Below are 12,564 nucleotides of genomic sequence, written 5' to 3' on the forward strand. Positions count from 1 at the left end.
GTAGTGCTCAGCATCCTTAGGGGAAAAATGATATTGGAGTTAGCTTTTTTTTGCTGCTGACTCTTCAACTGAAAAAAGTCAACAACAATGGAGAAACTAACACTTGCTTCTTTTATCTCGTGCACCCAGACTTGTTTTTTCAAGATTATAATTTCCAGGTCTGGATTTAAGGACAGGATTCCTTTCCATTTTTTAAAATGTTTTCTTTGTAAAATTTCCTTAAATAAAATTCTTAACAGTAACTACTAGTAGCAGTAAGCAGTGAAACAAATAATGGTAACTTAGCATAAGTTTAGCTTATCCTTCTAACTTACCTCCCCTGACAATGAATGTCAAATATATATATTCATTATTGTTGACCAATTATTCCTTTGTTCTCTTCTAGGCTGCTGTATAACTGGTCTATGTCGTTGCCATGCAACATAGTGCTGAAGAAAGCTGTGGACAGCCTGTTGTGCTCTATGTGTCACATCCACCCCAGTTACTTCTCTCTGCTCATGTCCTGGATGGGGATCGTTTCAGCGCCCAGTGCCAGTCACTCTCAAGCCCAGCACCAACGTCTCGCCATGACCGATGATGGGAAAAAGCAGCATGATGCCAACACCAATGCTGCAGGACTCACTGATGATTCCAAGCATGCAAGACCCCCTATCAACCTGTCGGAGTCCCAGTTAACCACGCTGGCTGCTGCCTCTCAGTCTCCAGGGGCCATAGAGCAGCTGCTAGACTCAGGCTTACCCTCACTGCTGGTTCGTAGCCTGGCCCAGTTCTGTGTCAGCCTCCTGGCCAGTGCAGACCTTCCTCTGCCAGCTGCTCAGGCTGAGAGAAGACACCATCATCACCACTACCACTCATCCTCCTCCACCTCACACAGTCGACCTCCTCTGGCTGCAGAGCTGGCAGCTCCGGTGCTGCGCTTCCTGACGGAAGTAGGAAACAGTCACGCCATGAAAGACTGGTTAGGCGGACCAGAGGTGAACCCACTGTGGACGGCACTGCTTTTCTTGCTGTGCCATTCCAGTGCAAGTACCAGTGCCACTGCAAGCTGTCAGCCTCTGGGGTCCGGATCTGCAGCTTGTCCCCCTCCACCCCAGCCTCAGCCTTCAGGGTCACGCTTCTCCCTGGCTTCTTCTGGGCAGCCAGGAGGACTCACCACACAGCAGAGGACAGCTCTAGAGAACGCCACCGTGGCCTTCTTTCTCCAGTGTATCTCCTGCCACCCAAACAACCAGCGGCTCATGGCACAGGTCTGCTTTTACATTCCACACTGTTTGAATGACAAAGGTTATAGCATACAGCTTTCTCTGAGACATCAGACATTGAGGGCGCGGTCACACTGGTCATGTGTACCGTGCTGTACAAGTGCAATTGCCCCCCCCCGCTGCGCCTTTCCCACGCTGCCCGGCACGGCCCGCGGTCACACTACACAGGACTAATTGTGCCTAAAAGCACGATTACCTCTTGTACATAACATCGTAATACAACACATGCACGCTTTATGTCATTATGAAGTGTGCTCAGTTTACAAACAGGCAGGAGAGAGAGAGAGAGAGAGAGAGAGAGAGAGAGAGAGAGAGAGAGAGAGAGAGAGAGAGAGAGAGAGAGAGAGAGAGAGAGAGAGAGAGAGAGAGAGAGAGAGAGAGAGAGAGAGAGAGAGAGAGAGAGAGAGAGAGAGAGAGAGAGAGAGAGAGAGAGAGAGAGAGAGAGAGAGAGAGAGAGAGAGAGAGAGAGAGAGAGAGAGAGAGAGAGAGAGAGAGAGAGAGAGAGACGCGCGCAGTCGAGTCCACGTCTGTACATCGGAGAACATGACAGCTACTTTGTGTCTTATATTGTGTCATTTAGTCAGTTACAGACATAAAACTCTGGATTTCTCCTTAATGAAGGCTGTCAGCGTTGTGTACCAGCGTGTTTGTGCTTGTGCATGAAGTGTACCGTGTTGAAGTACACCTCTCTGAAGTGTCCCAAAGCCAAGGAAGTGTATTGAGCTTGAGCACGATACGGAGCGGTCACACTGGACAAATGAACTGGACTTTAGCGTTGAAGCGTGCTTGGGCACGGTACGGATGGCCAGTGAGACCGTGCCCTGAGTGAAAGTGAGGGATTCTCTATAAAGCTATTTGCTGTACAAACACTTAAAGATGACGTCACAGCAGCACAGGTGACAAAGGCAGTTCTAAAAGTTTCTGTATTCATTGGTCTTAAGGGCCCAGAATGAAAACACGAGAATTCTCCATAAAGGCTTTAGTAACACTAGGAAACCTTCGTAGTATCAAACCTATTTTGATTTATTAATCAATCTCTATCATGACTTCAACACTGTATTTTCTGTCTGCAGGTTCTGTGTGAGCTCTTCCAGTCTGCACCTCAGCGAGGAAATGTCCCCATCTCTGGAAACATATCAGGCTTCATTCGAAGGCTTTTCTTGCAGCTCATGCTGGAGGATGAGAAGGTCACAGTCTTCCTACAGTCTCCCTGTCCGGTGGGTAACATTCTCTCAATTTCTTCACTGTCTCCTTGCAGGTTGAAAAATGGTTATTCGAGCAATTGTTGCCTTTTAATGCCACCGGCTACGTACATGTAACCGCTTGGATTTGTTTTCTTTTTCTTTTGATAAACAGAAAAATAAATATCTTAATGCCTCTTAATGCTTAGATTAACACAGTGTCATTAATACTGGTGCTATGCAGACATGTTGACATGTGCCTGAGTGATATCACGATTGTTAAGGGGCTTGGTATTTAAATGTTATATATTACAGGTTTTATATTTCAGTAGGATTGCTATGAAATTAAGGGCCACATCATTGTATTTCCCAAGCACACCTAACTTGAGCCATGTTTTTCAGAGGTGATGAGTTGGTCTCAGTGATGCATTCAAAGCATGTCATGCTCCCTGTTTAATGGACATGAGCAACATGATATAATCATGTTATTGTCAAAACTGATTGTGTGGCATATAGGACAAGAGATTGATGCTAAATTCAGCTGTGACCACAAGGGGGCAATGTGACACAAAAAACCTCTTTTCCTATCACAATGATCCCGGTAGACTGATGCATGCTCTGTAAAAAGGTTTCTCATTGACATGTTAATGAACAATATTTTATAAGCTTAATGATTGGTTGTCAGAAAATCTCTTTTAGGAAAAGTGTGTGTCTGGGGGCAGGGTGTTGAAAAATTGGTTTTAATTACCCAAAGTAAACCATTTTCATATCCTTGCTGTCTCATTGTTCTCAGTATGATAGGCTATTTTTCCTTGTTGCCCGCTAGCAGAGAGAACTATGGTCAGCAAGGTCGTCTGCTTGGTCCAGACGAGGTATTTTAGCAACCGCTGCACAGACTGTCCTGACATTTTCAAGAGCTATCCATTGTGGTTGGAGGTTAACCTTTTGGGAATTTTATTTGGCGATACCCTGCTCTTCCTTTTAAGCACAATTGTCAGGTCAGACGAGAGAAAAATCCAAATTTGAAGCCTGAAACAGATAAACTCACATCACATATGTAAAAAAAAAAAAGACTCCTGAACGCTGATACATGAATCTGCCTCAAGCTCGAGAGCTTCAACTATTCAGTTCTATTTTCAGTTAATTAATAAGCCAAAGGGTTTAGAGAAACAACATTCTGAGCCAGGTTCAGCCCTTGAAATGACACGAGCATCGGTAAAGTGATGCAGCTCTAATAATGGCAGTGTCACACTGACAGTGCTGGTTGTTGTCTTGTTCTTCCTTCGCTTTAGTCTAGACTAAAAATACCTTAAAGCTACATTAGAAATATTACTTCATTAGAATTTTGGTTAAAATAACACAGTTTGTTCATTGCTTGTCACCGACAACATGACATTTAAAATTTTCCATCTGAAAAACTAGGTGTGTCTGATTGGTGTCTTTGAGCCCACGCCCTGTTGTATTGATGATGTTTTTTTTTTTTTTATGTTTATTTTTGCCTTCAAAAAGAGCATGTTAAGATCGCTGTTAATGGGATATTTTTTAACAATGAAGGCTGCTGCTTGTTGTCCATATTTGGTGTGTCATTTTGTGGGAGGGGCTTAGGGATATGATACAAGTTAGCAAAGAGAGATGCAGAACATTTTTTTCTGTTATAATGTTTGTTATTACTGCCACTTTAACATCTGTTTATTGAAATGCCCCCAAGAAAATGTGATCGTTTTTGCTTTCTTTTGATCCCATTATTTATGACCCAAAACTTCAGACAATATCATTCTTATTGACAAAGAAATGAGACAATTCTAGAAAACTAAGCTGTTTACCTGCTAAACATCAGCATGTTAGCATACTATTGTGAATCTTTTCAAATCAAGCTGAAAGCTCTTCTCCTAAGGGTTGATACCTAATCATGTCAAGGTATTCTTCCAGATCATCTGAGAATGATCTAATAAGAATTCCCTCTTTTTGTTTTTTTCTTCCTCAGTTATATAAAGGACGCATTAATGCCACCAGCCATATGATCCAGCACCCCATGTATGGAGCAGGCCACAAGTATCGCACCCTCCATCTGCCCATCTCCACCACACTGGCTGAAGTCCTGGACCGGGTTTCTGGTATGTAGAGCCTTAAAACATTCCCTAGACAAAAAACTTGGTTTGTGAGGGAAGCTGGGAAGTATCACCAGCCAGTATTGACTTTTGGTATTCCCTAAAGATATTTTGCAGACTTACAGTTATACAATTAATTTAGCAGACGCTTAATTATCCAAAGGGATGAACATCGTAGAGTAAGAACAACACAAGCTAAGATCTAGAGAGGAGGAAACAACGCCAGTAAGTGCAAACAAAGAGCTTTAAGTCGGACAGGCACAGAGGCATAGCACTTTTTTAAATACGGTAATAAATAATAATAATAATAATAATAATAATAATAACTTTATTTATATAGCACCTTTAAAAACACAGGTTTACAAAGTGCGTTGACAAACAGCAAAAACAAGAACAAACTAAACCAAACACAGAAGAACATAAACAACAGCAAGAACATAACAAATGCAAAATACTAAAAATAATTAAATACAATTCAACAGAAAAGAACCCAAAGTGCACGATACACAACAAACATATATAACCCGACCATCACAAGAACCATCATAAGAACCATTATAAGAACCCAGGCAACACAAGAACCATCATAAGAACCATCACAAGAACCATCATAAGAACCCAGGCAACACAAGAACCATCATAAGAACCCAGGCAACACAAGAACCATCATAAGAACCATCATAAGAACCCAGGAAACACAAGAACCCAACAACACGAGCTGAGACCAAGAGGACCAAAGATTTAAAAAGATGTAAGAAACTAAAAGAGCTGAAAGCAAATCAAAAGAGAACAGCAATAAGAAGGTAAGAGCAGAAAAAGAAATAGAAACAAGTGGTTAAAGGATCAAAAAAACAAATAATATTAATAATAATAAGTATATATACATATAAAACATAAATAGACAAAGTAAGTAAGGTAAGAAATTACCAAGTTAAAACATAAGAGGAGTTAAGATAAGAGCATAAATAAAAGGACAGTAAGAAGTAAAAGAAGATAAAAATAGTAAAACCAGTAAGAGAAGACATTAAGAAGACGAAATCACATGAAAGCAAGTCTGTAAAAGTACGTTTGAAGAAGGGATTTAAAAGAATTGAGGGAATCTGCGAGTCTTATCTCCTCAGGGAGGTCGTTCCAAAGTCGAGGGGCCCTGACTGAAAAGGCCCGGTCACCTTTAGTTTTAAGTCTCGACTTTGGAACGACCAGGAGACGTTGTTAAGGCATAAGTTAATAGTGACCCTGGTTAACAATATTTTCATATCTCTAGATACCTCTCTTTATGCTTTTTAATTCATATCACTGAAAGCGACAAGTAACATACTAAACACTAGGTAATACTGACATCTGTACTGCCTGTTGTGCGTACCAGAAAGATATTTGCAGGAAATGTCCAAACCTTTCTGTGAGTTTGTTAGTTCACAGCAGCTTTCACAGTCAATTATTATCAAACACTGTTTTTGACGCTTGACTTGAGTCTTCATCAATATTGTTTAGCCCCACAGCTGCTGTTTGTGTGGCTCTGCACACACCAGGACACGATCACAGTGAAACAGGGTAGACCCACTGCTTGTGTTCAGCCTTACCACTCAGGCTTCTGATCCCTTTGGTTGTGTTTTAAATGTTTAAAACGTTTTGAGGTTAATGTCTTTTGACAAGCTTCTTAAACAACAAACATGGAGCCACAGCATCTTAGAGCCTTTCAGTGAAAACAGTTTTGCTGATGTGTTGAGGTTTTACAAATGGTGTTCTTGGACTTAAGTAATAAGATCATCTTCTTTTGAAAGTGGTAGCATGTGGTGTGAAGAACAAACTCTTACCCAGGTTGATTACACAGACACAAACTTTGGAAATGAGTTAATACTTTTAAACCCCACTTTCCAAATTTAGTGAAAAAAGTAACCGTTATACAAAAGATCATAGGATTTTTTCATGGTGCAGAGCAGATTCCTCAAACTGTAAGAAACACACACACGTAATCTTTAACTATCACCATTTTTATTTTTTATTTTTTACAAATGTATAACACAATTGGAGTTTGTTGTTTCAGATTAAAAGTTATACTCGAAGTTGTTTAGATGTTTAAGATAGGAATGGCACCTTGGTAGAGTGTGGACTCAGGAGGAGGCCAACTAGTAATGAGGACTTTTTTTATAGATATAAAAACTATATTTTTTTGAAAGTGTGTGCAACTGACGAAAGAGTGGAAAGCATTATATGCAGCACATCAGCACATTTCTGCTTGCATGTATTCTAGCAATTTGATCTTTTTTTTTTTTTTTTAGAATTTCAGATACTTTATTAATCCCTGAGAGAAATCCTGGTTTACACTTTGTTATTGATAGAAATGCTTCTCACACAGAGATGTCAGAGTGGGGCTGCTACACACTGCTACGCAAGGAGCTGTTGGGGGTTCAGTCAGTACCTTGCTCAAGGGCACCTCTTCCGTACACTTCCGTAGTAATGGTCCTCATCTGGACTTGAACCAGCGGTTCCCAACCCAAGTCCCTATGGATTGAGCTACTGATTGAGCTACTGATTGAGCTACTGATTAAGCTACCCCCATACAAATCTCTATATTAGCTGGATTGTCAAAAGCCACAGATCTGCGTTATATAAATATAAGGTTGTTTAAATTTTGCATTAACATTCCAGTGGCTTGCAAATGAATTACAAATAGACAAATAAGGAGGTAATGTTCAAGTAAAAAGGAAAGACACAAAAAGCAGAATGCTGTAAATAAATATCAGAGGTTGATTTAAAAAAAACAAACAAAAAAAAACCATAAATTTGTTTTCTGCATTTTGGTGAAATCTTATGCACAAAGTCTTCATACGTTCCCTGTGCTGGGTGACCGTAGATCTTCTAACCCGATGAGAGCACATATTTACTGGCATTATCTAAACAGATGTAGCTTAGAATACAGGTACACTTACAGATAAACTGTAGGTCATATATCTGTGCAGTTAACATTTTGACATGTGCTGAATTCTGCTTTCCACCCTGTATGTTTTCCTACTGATTTTTTGCTGTATTCCTTTTCCGATTACATGCCTGAGAAAATATCATCATAGCTGCCCTCCTGTAATCAGCCTTCACTCTAACCTTACTCCTATCAAGAGGTGAATGATTAGGAAGGAGTTTTTAAACCATTACTGCTGCGGTTTTAATTACAGCCTCAATGATTAAGAAATTGCTTCCCAGACGTCAACTCTGTAGTCAGCCATATGCCCTTGTGGTTTCATTCTGTGGATGTTAGTTGGCCATAAAGGTCAGCGGTACAGCATGATGAATGGCTCACCTCCTGGGACCTTGAACAGCTGATAGAAGGCCTGATACACAACTGATGTTATGAATTTGTGTGTGTGTGTGCATGGCAGGGCCATACCATATCTACTGCTTCTACTTTTATCACTGCACAGATGTCTTTTTTTATCTACTTTTATAATAGATTTTTTTTATATCAAGCTAGAGAAAAAGAGGCCTTGGACAAAAATGAATACACACACTCACACACTCACAGGTACACAGTTAATGGTCATACTGCGTTTATAAGAATACATACAGAAAAAAAGTTGATAAAATATCAAAAAAGGCTTCATGAAGATGGAGGACCAAAAATATCTACATGTTCTTCTGCAACAGGAAAAAAACACTCTCTCTGCTGAAAACCAATTATTTTGATTTGTGGTTTAGGGTAAAATATGAAACTGAGATAAGTGTGTAGACTGTTTCCCAGACTTTATCCCCTCATTCTTCAGGATGTTTTTAAGCAATGATCCATGATATATATGTTGCTGATGTAAAAATTCTAATCCAACTCAGCCAAAAAGCCTCCTTGGGACAAAAAAAATGTGACTCTTAATTTTTTGTTCTTTTCTATATTTATCTGACCAGACACACCAAGCATTACAGCGAAACTGATCAATGAGCAGAAAGAGGACAAGGAGAAGAAAAATCACGAGGAGAAGGAGAAGATGAAAGCAGACAACGGCTTCCAGGACAACTACAGTGTTGTTGTGGCCTCAGGTATTTGGATCTGTTCCATTCATGTCTTTGTCCATTTGCAACAAAGTCATCAGCTAATAAGCCAACCTCTGCCTGCCACTGGATCCTGTCCCACAGCCTTAATGCCATACATTAATAGAATTGTGTAGGTTGTGTGTGTACCTGAGGGACAACTTTGGAAATGTCATATATAACTTGTACTTTCAAAGATCACTTCTCTGTAGAGTGTATATTTTTAAATAAAAAGATTTTAAGCTGTATTTTGGTCTTTGAGAACACGACTAACATGCCACTAATAATTCCTTATTGCCTGTCTCTACCATCAGGCTTAAAGTCCCAGTCCAAGCGAGCCCTTTCAACTCCCCCCAGACCTCCATCAAGGAGGGGTCGTGTGATGAGTGACAAGTTGACTGCTTCATCTGGTGTGGACCCTTCAGCCAAAACCATCAGTGTGCCTGTCTTCCACCTCTACCACAAGCTACTTCCAGGTACTGCATTTACAAGTTCAGTTTAAGTTAGAATAGGTTATTTTTGTGCCTCATGAGGTAACAATCCAATATTCAGTTTTTCAGTATTCAAGTGATCTTCTGCGCCACCTCTTAGCTCAGCTTTCAGGCCTCAGGAAATCTAGCATGTGATGGGAGACTTTAGCTATTCCCAGAACATTTTTACAGAGAGAGGGTACCCTTTTTAATGTTTTCTACAAAGCCTGATTAAATACATTTTTCAGTTTTTTTCAGTTCAGGCTCAGCCAGCTACCCCAAAAAATGAAGATCTATTAAAAAAGAGTGACAAAAAAGCAATAAAAAAACAGTTTCCATAGCAACAAAGTGTTCCAAAGATGAGAAAGTGTTTACATTGGCATCAAGTTGGATTTTGCTTTTATTGATCAATTAACCATGCTCTAATACAGCATGTATAGAATGAGAAATAGGTGTATGATGCTTGCTCGAAGTTTGTGCATATGTCAGAGGTCTGCAGTGGGAGGGTTGTGTTTTTGTCAGATTCTCACGTCTTTTCTGTTTAAGCCCTTTGCAGACAGCTGCATACCCCAGCTTTAACATGCTGACTCACATATGGCCACAGGACATCAAGGTGTCAGCCAAAGTTCATGTGTCAGTGAGCTAAATTTTTCCTTTTCCCCCTTTTCTCCCCTCCAGGTCAGCCCCTTCCACCTGAGATGACCCTGGCCCAACTACTGACACTCCTGTATGACCGCAAGTTGCCACAAGGCTACCAGTCCATCAACCTGACAGTCAAGCTGGGCTCCAAGGTCATCTCTGACCCCGGCCTCTCCAAGACGGACTCCTTCAAGAGGCTGCGCACTGAGAAAGGTACCAAAAAACATTCATCTCTAAGGTTTAGTTGACAGTATAGTTGTTACCACTTGTTTCTTACTGGGATCTTTTCATGTACATACAAATTAGCTTTTCTAATAAAGAAAGGGAGAGAGAGAGTGGGGAATGACATGGGGTAAGAAGCCACAGGTGGGATTCGAACCGGGCGGCCCTCTTCAAGGACTACATTGGGGCTAGCCACTCGGCAACCGACACCCCCATGTCAGATTTTCAAAAAGAAGATAGCATGTATAGGTTCACATATATTAAGCTTGGCCTTGAAAAATTGTCCTGAGTTTGTCTTCTTCTATGGGAGTTCAGAAACACACATACAGGTGACTCACACACAGAGAACAAAACGATAACAGAAGGGATTTTAGATAGAAAAATATTCTTATTGAATCATTAAGTATGACAGACTAAAAAGATATATGTCCAGACATTACACTCAATTAGACTTCTTTCAGTGTTTAAGTGCAAAATGGACTGAGCCACCATGCAAGCATATTTTAAAATAACTATTGTGCTCCTTGACAAATGGTGTTTTTTTTTAGCTTTATGTAACATTATTTCAGTCTAGCTCAGGGAATTCAAATTCTAATCGTCCCAAGAAATTCTAAAAACCAACTGGTGTCATCTTCATGTTTGGGTAACTGCTTGTTAACATTCACTGACCCATGGCCGTCAGTATAAATCTGATGTTTGACAGATCAGCCTCTGTCCCAATGCTGCTAAATTCAGCAAAGTTAAAAATACAATTGAATACAAATACAAAAATGTTTAAAACTTCAAATGCAGCTGCATGTTAAATGTTTTTTTTTTGCTGCAGTAGAAATCTAGTCCTCAGCCATTTTTCTGCACCCGCGTCAAGATTAAATGGAGTTGTACTTTGGTCAGGGCTGAGCTCACATCACCTGGACCTTCTCTTGGGTTGCTTTGAAGTCTAAAAGCTAATGGAGTGGTTTTGAGCACAAACCCTTCAATCACAATAACTCTTCTACTTACCTGTGCAGCCTTCAGGGAATTAAAGCTTTTTCATCCATAGAAGTGGGGATATTAAATATTAAATATTTAGATGTAAATGTAACATTCATGTATGTACGGTGGCGTATAGAAAGTTTGTGCCATGCCAGCGTTGTTGTGCTGAATTGATGTAATGTATGTTAAAAGTGTACTTTTTGCTATTTACCTTGATTCCAGTGTGACGGATAATAAAAAGAACAGTGTAGTTTAAAGACATTCAGTCAGCACAGGTTGCAGCTGGGCTCATATTGCTGACCTTTTTATAGCAGGAGGGCAACACTACAACACCACCTGTCCATTTCAGAGGTGGCTGCTTATTTTAGGCGACCTGATTCTGCAGGCTTGAAGGTCGGTTCTAGACCAGATTAGTTTTTAACATCGATGTCTTGTATTGATGATCTCAGCACAGGTGAATCTGCAAAACTGCACAAAAGCTTTTGTCCATTGGATTTGACCTGTTCTATTGTTTCCATTTCAAAAGGTTATAGTTTCATTTTTTCATCACTTTATTCTGGATAGCTCAGCTATTTAGCATTATGTTGTTGTTCTTTTGTAGTAAAACATTGTTTATATTTATCGTTTATTTTCTCAGATTTTCGGTACACCTATGATTTCCAGCATCTTGAAGTGTATCAAAAATACCTCTGTTCAACTTGTTGTAGTAGGGAAGCCCAGTTAGAAGAAATACCATCACTGATGACTCAGTCAATAGAGTGGGACTTTTCAAAACACAAGGCATAGGCTACTCCTGGTGTTTGAGTCTGCACAGATAATATCAGCAGATTAAAGTTTTTTTTTGTTGTTGCAAAAACTAGATTGAGAAAACCACATTCCATATAAATACAAACCTAAAATTAAAATATACATTAAAATATACCCAAGGATAAAAGTTTTTTTTTTTTTTTTTTTTAAATAAAGAAAAGTATGTTGACCCCCTGCACCAGCTGCGAACTACACCACCCAAGTATCGTATTATTCTGTGTGACTGATCTTATCTCTTTGCTGATCTTGTCCTTCACATGTGTAGGTGATGTTTTTTTAAATCTAAAAATAGCCTTCTGCTTTTGCAACAGTCAAATGTATCACCCACTTTTATTCTTTGCTGTGGAAAATGTGAAAAAAAGTCTGTTTCTGCATCTTGGAGTTAATCATTTTGTCTGACACCTTCCCCCTAGCTGCCATTTTTGGACGTTAATAACAACTATATAATTTAGAATAATCAATCTTATCACTAATAGTCTTAATTGCTTTTGTTGCTTATAAAGAGACATCAGTATTAATTTAGCCTGTTTCATAACTAGTTAAAATTCCTCACAGGAGCTTTAAAGATGTGGGTAACAAAGTCATTTCATTGTATGTTTGGTAGAGGGTGTAGTGTGACAGACTTTTTCATCTACACATCGTTTTTTTTCTGTGCCTTTTCCATTTTTCCAGTATGGTGCAGAGGGTGTAGACCAATGGTTCTCAAACATTTTAGACTATGTACCACCTCCAAAAATATTTGGCTCTCCAAGTACCACCATTATGGTAGACGTTAAAATACACTGTAGGCCTATTTCTACACACATTTTACGCAAGAGGCAAATTAATTCATTAAAAGAATATTATTTATTATTGACTGTTGGCAGCCACGCTGTAGGACTACTAAGGG

At 39.7% G+C, this 12,564-nt stretch overlaps 1 protein-coding gene across 6 annotated transcripts in view; it reads left to right on the forward strand.

Annotated features, from left to right (window-relative positions):
* The window catches only part of birc6 (baculoviral IAP repeat containing 6), a 116,927-nt gene that overhangs the window by 48,746 nt on the left and 55,617 nt on the right, over nucleotides 1-12,564 (forward strand). For all 6 annotated transcript variants that reach the window (XM_065959846.1, XM_065959850.1, XM_065959848.1 and 3 more), the window contains 6 exons: nucleotides 386-1,247; nucleotides 2,336-2,479; nucleotides 4,428-4,557; nucleotides 8,443-8,574; nucleotides 8,880-9,041; nucleotides 9,714-9,887. In XM_065959846.1, the coding sequence (XP_065815918.1) occupies nucleotides 386-1,247; nucleotides 2,336-2,479; nucleotides 4,428-4,557; nucleotides 8,443-8,574; nucleotides 8,880-9,041; nucleotides 9,714-9,887 (1,604 nt within the window). The remainder of the gene's footprint in view (nucleotides 1-385; nucleotides 1,248-2,335; nucleotides 2,480-4,427; nucleotides 4,558-8,442; nucleotides 8,575-8,879; nucleotides 9,042-9,713; nucleotides 9,888-12,564) is intronic.

The sequence above is a fragment of the Labrus bergylta genome, chromosome 10, assembly GCF_963930695.1.
Source record: "Labrus bergylta chromosome 10, fLabBer1.1, whole genome shotgun sequence".
NCBI lineage: Eukaryota > Metazoa > Chordata > Actinopteri > Labriformes > Labridae > Labrus > Labrus bergylta.